This window comes from Psittacula echo, assembly GCF_963264785.1.
Source record: "Psittacula echo genome assembly, chromosome: 4".
Classification (NCBI taxonomy): domain Eukaryota; kingdom Metazoa; phylum Chordata; class Aves; order Psittaciformes; family Psittacidae; genus Psittacula; species Psittacula echo.
The window spans coordinates 6,894,287-6,904,208 of record NC_137738.1 but is presented as its reverse complement, the minus strand read 5'-3'; the positions used below and the strand labels follow the sequence as shown (position 1 = coordinate 6,904,208).

The window sequence follows — 9,922 nt, the reverse complement described above, 5'->3', positions numbered from 1 at the left end:
GGCCTCCTTTAGATATTGGAAGGCTGCTACTGAGTCTCCACTCATTACCTCATGAAGTGATACAGAAGACAAGCTGATTTGGGTGCCTTGATACATTATTCATTGCCTTTGTCCTCACCTTGATATCTGTTTCCTTTCTTCCTCAGGAAAATGGGAGCCACTGCCCCAGTGTGACCTGTCTCTAAGGTACGAGAAAATAAACCACTCATCCTACTCCCTCGGACACCTCTCAGTATGGATGGCTTGGTAGAGCAGAACAGTGTGCTAATGCACAATAAGATCACTGAAGCCGGAAAAAGGAATGGTTTAATTAATACAAGGAACTTGGTGGCAGAGAGCCGAGATGGGCTGGTCTCTGTGTACCCAACACCACAGTACCAGAGCCACCGAGCAGGCAGTCTTTCCACTCCGGGCTGCCTGGAGAATGGCAGGAATGACCCTGTGCAGCAGCTCCTGGACCCCAACATGCTGCAGCAGACAGTGGAGTCTCACTACCGGCCCAACATCATCCTCTACTCAGAGAACGTGCTGCGCTCGTGGGGCGAGAGCATCAGCTCGGAGTGCTGTGAAACTACCTTCATCGAGGACCGCTCTCCCACCAAAGACAGCCTGGAGTACACAGACAGCAAGTTCATCGACCTCTCAGCAGATGACATCAAGATTCACACCCTCTCCTATGATGTGGAGGAAGAGGAGGATTTCCAGGAGCTAGAGGTCAGATGTCATTTGGGATACGTGGGGAAGGCTGGGGAGGGAGGAGGACATGTTTGGGGTTAAGTGTGCAGCCTCCAAGAGCTGGTCTGCATGGGATCAGCTGCTTTGGAAGCTGGTCTGCATGGGAGCAGCTGTATCACTGTCTCCTTCAGGACAGTGAGCGGTCGCTCATCTTTGCTTGTTGGGTAAATTCCAACTTTATGGATACTAATGGCATAATTCCCACTGGTTCTAATGGAGACCAGCATTTCCCTCCTGTCTCTGAATGGGCTGATCAGAAACTGAAGGTGACCCATGTGCTTAAATGCTGTATAAGGTTGGGGCCGGGAGCATCCATCCACGTACATGGAGCTTGTCTTAGTATTCCAGCTTAATAGTCTATTACTTTCTCCTGCCTTGAGCTAGGCATAAGCAGATAGTTTTGCATTATGGATCAAACATGAAACATTTCTGTCTGTGAATGAGCACAAAATCAGAAGTCTTTGGGTTTCAAGCTGCAATGAATCCTATATCTCTGAAATAAAAGATTTTATTTGCTGATGGAGTGAAGCACTTCATTAGATCCCAAATGCAGTGTTTTCTTTTAGGCTCCTATGCATCATTGGTTGCTCACAGTAAAGCAAGACACATTTTGTTCTCCAAATGGGCAGACTATGGAAACCAGCTTCATGCTTCCTTAAATGATGCATTGTTTTTACTTCCAAAGAAATCTTTTTGGGGTTGGCTGAAACCGGCTGCCCAAGTACGGCATGGATTTGTGTATGTGGGAATAAAGGGTGTGCATCATGCTGCTTCATTCAGTGTTGGTCACAGACTCCTTACCTAGCAGAGACCATTTGGCTGCAGGGAGCAAAGCCTTAGCTTCAGCTCGAATGACCAGGTTGAGCTCAGGACACTATTTGCTGGTGTTTCTTTGCTGCTGGGGTTGTCTCCATTGAGATATAACAAGTCCTAAAGCTTCCATTTTCACCTCCTGTAATACCAGTGTCTCGCCTGTGATCAGCACAGGGGCAACCCAACAAGAGCCTGACTTCTCCTTTATTCTCTTTTTTTCCCTGTATTTATAAGGCAGGAAGAGAGAGGTGTTTTTCCCAGCGTGTGCCAGTAATACAGCATTCAGTGCCTCCGCAGGGAGACAAAAAGTTCCTCTCAGAGGCATGTGAAGGGTGTTTGCTCAAATCACACCCTTCTACAGCACTTCAAAATTGGCTGTGGGAAGCCTCGTTTTCTTAATCAAAACAAAATCCCGAGCTGCTGCCTTTTTGCCCTAGTTCCTCTCATGCAGTAGTGATGCAAGTGACTGCAGCAGGAATTGCCTAATGGTGTTATTGACACATCCAGCCTCACATTTAGGCAGCAAAAAAATACATCTCCATCTTGTCAATCCAAATCCAGCAAGACCTTCCTTAGCCAGATGTTGGAGAATAGGCTAAAAAGGGCTGGAAAAGTAAGCAGGACAAAGGAAAAACATATTTTGTATCAAAAACCTTTCCCTTTTCTTGGTGGGATTTTTAGGTGCCTTTGCAATGTAGGGCTCTCGATCTGGGTGTCTCTTCAAAGTGGTACTGTAGAGGCCAATGAGAAATCTGGAGAGGGGCTTTTGACAAGGGCCTGTAGGGACAGGACAAGGGGGAATGGCTTTAACCTGACAGAGGGGAGATTGAGATGAGACATTAGGAAGAAATTCTTCCCTGTGAGGGTGCTGAGGCCCTGGCACAGGGTGCCCAGAGAAGCTGTGGCTGCCCCATCCCTGGCAGTGTTCAAGGCCAGGTTGGACACAGAGGCTTGGAACAACCTGCTCTAGTGGAAGGTGTCCCTGCCTGTGGCAGGGGTTGAAACTGGATGAGCTTTAAGGTCCCTTCCAACACAAACCAGTCTGGGATTCTGCGATCTGAAGCAGGGGTCCTGCACAATCGCTGCAACTTGTTCATGTTTAATTTGGTTTTTAATAGCAGTGCTCCTCAGGTCCTGGTGCAATGTTATTCTGCCTGAGAAAATCGTAATTGTCTGCAGGGAAAAAGCTTTCAGAAACATCTCTCATTAGCATAAACAGCCCCACTTTGCTCCAGCAATTACCAGGCCTGGGCACAGAAGGCTGCGCTTTCTGTCAAAGCTTTAAACTTCTCTCTAGTGCCCAGCCCTGAAATCAAATGGTTTCCTATTTAGGTATCTCTGAAACACTTATAAATATCTTATGAGTTCTTTGCACCAAAACTAATGGGCAGACAACTTGTCAAATGTGGTGGCAATGACATATTACATGAGTTACCGGCTGCAATACCCTCCTGTTAGAGTTCATGTGTAAATGCAGTGCCATCTTTTATCCAGAAACATCATTTGTCATATTACGCTCCTGCTAGTTTTCCTCCTAGCCCCTAGATAGATGGCTTATTTAGAGAAACCCAAGCTATTGATGGCAGCAAATTGAATTATTCATATGTGAGCATAAAAGAATACATCTGAGCACTCTCTTAAAACCTTTTTCTTTTTTTCCCAGCGATGTATGTCTGAAACAGTTTCTGAAAATGAAATAAATAGAATGTTCTGGGGAGTGAAAGAAGAAAGGAAACGTAGTGCTTTCAAATTAAACCTGCCTTCTTTTATTCCCATAAAAATTGCTGGATGCTGCTGTGAAACTCATCCCTGGGATGTGAGCATGAAAATGCAAAGAGAGAAGGTAGCTCCTAAGCCATGTCCTCTTCCATCTAACCCCTCTTCCCAGTGTTCCCAAGCACTTTCTGGTCATGTGTCTTCCACAAGATGAAGAGGTGGCCCTGGAGGTGTTTATATATGTTGAGCCCCACAACGTACCTGCTTTCTCCTGATGTTTCCAGTTTGCACAGGCTTCGATTGTCTTGCGTTGTGCTGATAAGACCCAAGCTCCTGTAGCTTCAGCAACCCCTGGGAGCAGGTATTCAGAAAACATGTTTGGACATTCCCTTGGGGACCTGAGCATGGTGAGGTTCCCCTTTCAGAGAGCTCTGCAGCGTGGACAAAGACGCAGGCTAGTGCAGGTCTTGCATGCTTTAGGTGCTTGCTTGTATGGCCATTTCCCTTCAGGGTCTTACACTAATGAATTCACTGGTCATTGCAGATGGGAAAACAGTATCTTCCCCATTCTGCACGTTGGGAACTGAAGAAAATGGTACAGTAAATCATGGAACCATCATAGGATGGGTTGGGTTGGAAGGGACCTTAAAGCTCATCCAGTTCCAACCCCTGCCACGGGCAGGGACACCTTCTGCTAGACCAGGTTGCTCCAAGCCCCATCCAACCTGGCCTTGAACACTGCCAGGGATGGGGCAGCCACAGCTTCTCTGGGCACCCTGTGCCAGGGAACACCTAAGGATGTGTTGTGGATCTGGGAACATAATTTTCTCCCATGGGACATGCTCAGCAGAACGCAGGATACCTCCTACAGAGCAGTGGTGGGTGCTGAGGGGTGGGTGCAAGGGATGGACTGCAAAATGTCCAGGTTTATGTCATGTCCTGCTGCTGCAGCTGTCAGAGGCAGAGCGTGGGGCTCAATGGGCCATTGATCTGATCCCAAAGGACACACTTTATGTCCCTGGGTTTCTGCACAGGTACATTATTAAGAGGTTACGAGAGTGATTACACTTAATTTGTGCTTGATTTATTTTTCTCCCTTAAAGGAGAAGCCACTGGAGTCTGGAGATACTGAGTCCTGCCAAGGGATATTAACCTTTATTAGCCAGCCCTAGGTGAAGGGAGCAATGGCTGGGAAGTCACCTTCAGCAGTCTCCAAGTGCCCTCCTATGAATCCTGTTAATAGCAGCCAGGGCCTAAAGTGATTCCCTTTCCCATCAGCGCTTCCCTGAGCTTTCAGACTGATGCTATACAGTGCAGTCCCTGAGCTATAGGCAGACCAGCTGTGGGTCAGGAAAACATCCCAAGGCAGATGTTCAAATCCAGGAGACAGGAGGAAGAACGGGCTTGGATAGCTGTATCCAGGGTTTGTTTTTGCCCCTGGTACATTTTGGTTTTGCAAGGTTAAATATGGAAAGCTTTCCAAGCAACGAGAGACCTCTGTGAGCCCATTCTGCAAGGTTGGCTGCTCAACTGACAGGGCAATTCAGGCTGGGAGCTGGGGAAACAGGAGGAGCTGGACCAGGTCAGGGTTAGTGGATAATGCATCATTTAAAGACCTTTGAAACTGAAAGGGAGTAACTGCAAAACTCAAAATAGTAAAAAGAAATACATAGGGAAAATAGAATAAACAAATAATACAACACCAGGGCAAAGAACGGAGAGGGACTTTTTACAAGGGCATTTAGGGACAGGACAAGGGAGAATGGGTTTAAAATGACAGAGGGGAGATTGAGATGAGCTCTTAGGCAGAAATTCTTCCCTGTGAGGGTGCTGAGGCCCTGGCACAGGGTGCCCAGAGAAGCTGTGGCTGCCGCATCCCTGGCAGTGTTCAAGACCAGGTTGGATGGGGCTTGGAGCAACCTGGTCCAGTGGAAGGGGTCCCTGTCTGTGGCAGGGGTTGGAACTGGATGAGCTTTAAGGTCCTTCAAGTCCTAACCAGTCTGAGATTCTGTATAGCAACAGGTTTTAGAGATGTCGCCTCTTCAGTAAGCCTCAGCCAGATGCTGCACACCTACTCAGTTAAGTGTGCTGAGGCAGAGCAGTAATAAACAGCGGCCCTTGGTGGGAGACCTCCGACCCAGCTTGCTGCCTTCAATGTCTGCTGCATTTCAGTGAACTCACACTGCTTGCAGTAAGAGTAAAGGGATGCAGAGCGCTGGTCAGAACAGGGTTATCACGTTTAACTGCATTACTGAAACAGGCATTTAGTGGAGGGAAACAGAGCACGTATTATCTTACAGTCGCATCATGTGTTGGGCTGTCCAAATCAGACCACTGGACCATCTGGATTTGAAGCAGATCCCACAGGGCCTGACCAGAAATTAGTTTTGTGTGCAGTGTGTGCGTGTTGCCGAATTGGTTGCTTTGAAGGAAAAAGGGAGTAATACCAAGAGGGCTGTTTCCTGAATATCTATCAAAGGTTACTGGCAGCGGTGGTTCACAGCAGATCTTGTTGGCTGACTTCTCCAGTGTGCTTGGCGTTTTAATACTGTAAGGGACAATGTGACCATCAAATCCAGCCTCTGGTATGTCACAGGCAGCCCACAGGAGGCTGTCTGCAGAGCCTCTGTGCACTCATCATGTCTGGATCGGGATAAAGCACGTAGCTTTTAGGGATTGCTAGCCTCGATTTAAGAAAGTGCTTCATGTAATAGAAAATCCATTACAACTGCAGAAAAGCGTTCGTCACCATCTCTATTAGAAATCTGCACCTTGTGCCTGCTCTTCATCTCTACTGCTTTCAGCTGCTGGGGTTTCTGCTGCTTTTCTGCCAAATGAAAGAGCTGTCTCTGATCAGAAATTATCTACTCATGCAGGCACTTACAGACTGTGGTGAAATTGCATCTTAAATTTATCTTACAAGTGAGGTTGGCTTCTCTTCTTTCTTCTTGGGTAGAAGACTTCTCTGGGGCATGATGCATGTGCTTGCCTTCTAATTCCTGATTTCTCCAACATGGGAAATGGTGGTACCAGACCTGGACTCAGGATGCACCTTTCCTCTCCATGGATCACATTTGCTCCTCCTGTGGTGCATCACAGAGGGGGTTTATTTTCAACTTGCTTTTCACTGAACACTCTGCTCTAGTGGTCCTTCTCGTGAAATACAGCCCAAAGTGCACACCCCATATTTAGCACTGTGTACAGACAGCCATGCTCTGTGCCAGGTTATTCCTGCTCCCAAGCCATGGTTCTTTCTGGAACAGGGTGTCTATATGATGCAGTATCCCATATTAAATACCCTCTTCTCTCTCTCCTCTATTCTGCACTCACTTGCTGAGGAAGCATTGGTATCAGCTGGAGGAATCAGTGAAATTCCTGGACTAAAATCCATCAATGTTTGAGCTTCATCCTACCAGTCTCCAGGGTGGCCACGTTTCTGGTTACGTTCAAGGCTGACTTCTTGCTCAGGTCATTTGGGAAGCATTAGAAGCAGCTCCCTTGAATACAGAGGTCAAGATTTCCTGTTGAATTGTGTAGCTCCCAAATTCCAGCTGCTGCAAAATCCCATGCCCTCTGGGAGCAGGGAAGCTCATTTCTCCTCTTTATCCTTTGTCACATCGACAGTTCCTGCAGAAATGCAGTTTATGTCCTGCCCACATCACCTGTGCCTCATGCATTTTAGGTGTGCAGAGATGTGCATCATGTAAAAATGTGTATAAGTAACACAGTCAAAGGTCTTGTGTGGGGCTGTTCCAGCTGGGTCATGCAGTGAAAGCCTGAAACCTCTGATGGTGTCACCTAGACCTCTGGGGAGACAGGCCTTTGTCTTCAGGTCCTTTTCCCACATTACCTAGGAGAATAGGAGGGATGGGACCTGATGGGAAAGCGAAAATGAAAGGAAAGAGGGAGGGAAAGGAAAGGGCTGCTTGCTTTGTCATTCACTGTAATCAGCGTTCATCTGGGCAGGGTGCTGTGTGCTTTCTGCAACAATTTAGGCTCTGGGGAGAGGACCCTCATCTCCTGGCAACTCCAGTCATGCCTGCACTCCTGAGGTCACCTCTTCCTTGTAACAGACACAAAAAGCTTTTGGGTAAACTGAGGCAGAGATTAGCTTTATCCTGTGCTGTCTTCTCAGCTGAGCTCCAGTTGTGTTGGTGAGGGATGTGCAGCAGTAGTCAGGGAGATTGAGGAGGGTTGTGGCTGTAATAACAGCTTTTGCTACAAAGGATCCATTGGAAGCAGGAAATCCCTGCTGCATGCTCAGTAATTCAGAGAGATGTCATGTCTGCTGCAGGGCCATGGACACAGGAAGGTGCTCTCACAGCAGCACCTTGCATGGGCTGCAGAGAGCACAGCTCACCTGGCCAGGGGGAGGGCTGTGCACCTACCTGAGGTTACATCCCCGCCGTTGCAGCACAAAGATGTGTCTCCAAGTCAGAGCCTGACTTGCAGTGGAAAGGAGCTGCCTTCTGCAGATATTGTGTGTTGTGCTATTGCAGTGGAAGCTGCTGGAGCCAGATGTCATGTCTGAAAAGGGGTGAATCTCTCCACATCCTGAAGGGACCCTGAGCTGCTGCTGCAGTTTCTTACCACCCCATGACACTGCTGCTGTCTCTTGTCACGTACATGACTGAAGCTGCATCCGGATGTATTTTGCCTTGTTCTAGCATCATGGAGATGGTGGTATTGTCTGATTGACAGGTTAGAGGAGCTCTGTTCAAAGAGGAGAACTAGACTGTGTTTTTACCAGCTCAGTAAAAAGTCTGGAGTAACTGAAATTCTTTAGGAGAGTAACTCTGAGGGATCTTTGCTCAAGCAATGAACAGAATATCTCAGCCAGGAAAAGGATGCTCTTTGCTGGGTATTTTTTTGCATGGTTATACAGGTTCTCTTTTGATTGCTTGTTATTTGGTGGGGGGATGCACTGGAGGTACACCACTAAAAAGTAAAACCTAATAGTTTGGTATTTCAGGTTGCTTAAACTCATTTAACTTAACATTAAATAAAGAAAAAGCTTGTCTGTTTAGTCTTGCTCACCACCAAAACCTTACAAGTCCATTAGCTATGCTATTCCCTGACTTCAGCTAGAGTGGAAAGCTTTCAGACAGGTTAGTGATATCATGATGTAATTGTGAAAAGTTCCATGTAAATCTATAAAGAGACTGTTAAACATGAAAGGACCATATTGGTGATTGGTCATCTAACCCAAACTGACTGTAACTGGTGAAAGTAATTCTGATTTCTCAGAGGACCCTCTAATGTCCAGCTCCTCTGGTGTCATAGAATCCCAGACTGGTTTGGGTTGGAAGGGACCTTAAAATTCATCCAGTTCCAACCCCCTGCCACTGACAGGGACACCTTCCACTAGAGCAGGTTGCTCCGAGCCCTGTCCAACCTGGCCTTGAACACTGCCAGGGATTGGGCAGCCACCACTTCCTTGTGTTAAGGTGCAGCTCTTCCAGAATTAGGAACAAAGTGAAGACATCCAATGATGTAGCCAAATTGTCAAAAGGTTCCCAATGTCAGAAAGGTTTCTGGATAGGGAAGATCTATCCAGTAAGCTCAGCATTGGGCATCGTGTTGTAAGAGATAGAACACGTCAAGTTCATTCAATAGTGATGGAGGCTGTGACACAGTTGGTGAGGCCTGTCTTGATGTTGAGGCATTGCCCTGGCGTGACTGGGGAGATGATCACAGCCTTGGCCCATGGCAGAGGAGTGATCATGATACCATTAACCAGAGCCTCTCTATTTCTCTCTCCCTTGCTATTCCAGAGCGATTACTCAAGTGACACCGAAAGTGAAGACAATTTCCTGATGATGCCACCAAGAGACCATCTCGGCCTCACTGTGTTCTCCATGCTCTGCTGCTTCTGGCCGTTGGGGATTGCTGCCTTTTATCTGTCTCATGAGGTAATGTTCAAACATCTCCTGGTAACGCAGAGTTTTGTATCCACGGAGTTGCCATCACTGCGCACCAGCAAGGGAAGTTCACCAAACCCCAAATGTGGGGCAAGGCATCCTTTCCCTGGGGCAGTGGGAGGTATATAAAGAGGGTCGTGTGTTCCTCACTTTGGTATGTCTCTCTGGTAGTGGGGGTTGTCTTGTGAGATACTTTGCTGAGGGAGGAATCTACAAAATATTCTAGGGTTTAGTTGATGATGGTCAGGTTCCATGTCAGGTTATATGGTCTCTAGCTATGGATTTTCTGTGGACATGACTTTTGAGGGGAAAACACCTTTGCTATCTCAAACACTCGGATTTCCTATTGGGAAGCTAATCTATTGGTTCCTGAACTGCTCATCCAGAAAAGCAAACCAGCTAATATCCTTCCAGGAGCAGAAAAGTAATTTCTGTTCTGCAGAAGCTAATTTACTTTCCAAGAACTGGAACCATTTCCTTTCCCCCTGTAAAAATCGCTCAGCCTGTTCTTCTTGTCCAAGTTTAATATGGAAATATTTTTACCAGAGGAGTGACAGTGGTTTGGTTTGTTTCCTTCATGAAACGGGCTTGCAGGTTTCCAGCCTGTGCCTAACCAGCCATCAAGTCTTGCCCCATCATTTGTTCCGACAAATGTGTCTTCAGAAGTGCTTGCAGAGTAATTATTGAGTTTCCCAGCATGGCAGATAATGTAATGTGACAGAAACGGAGTCACACTG

General features: G+C 47.0%; 1 protein-coding gene across 1 annotated transcript in view; it reads left to right on the top strand.

Moving 5' to 3' along the window:
• Positions 1–234: 234 nt before the first annotated feature.
• SYNDIG1 (synapse differentiation inducing 1) overlaps positions 235–9,922 on the top strand; it is a gene marked incomplete at both ends in the record, with an annotated part of 47,250 nt that continues 37,562 nt past the window's right edge. The window contains 2 exons of the mRNA XM_080615530.1: positions 235–714; positions 9,039–9,176. Of these exons, the coding sequence (XP_080471656.1) occupies positions 235–714; positions 9,039–9,176 (618 nt within the window). The remainder of the gene's footprint in view (positions 715–9,038; positions 9,177–9,922) is intronic.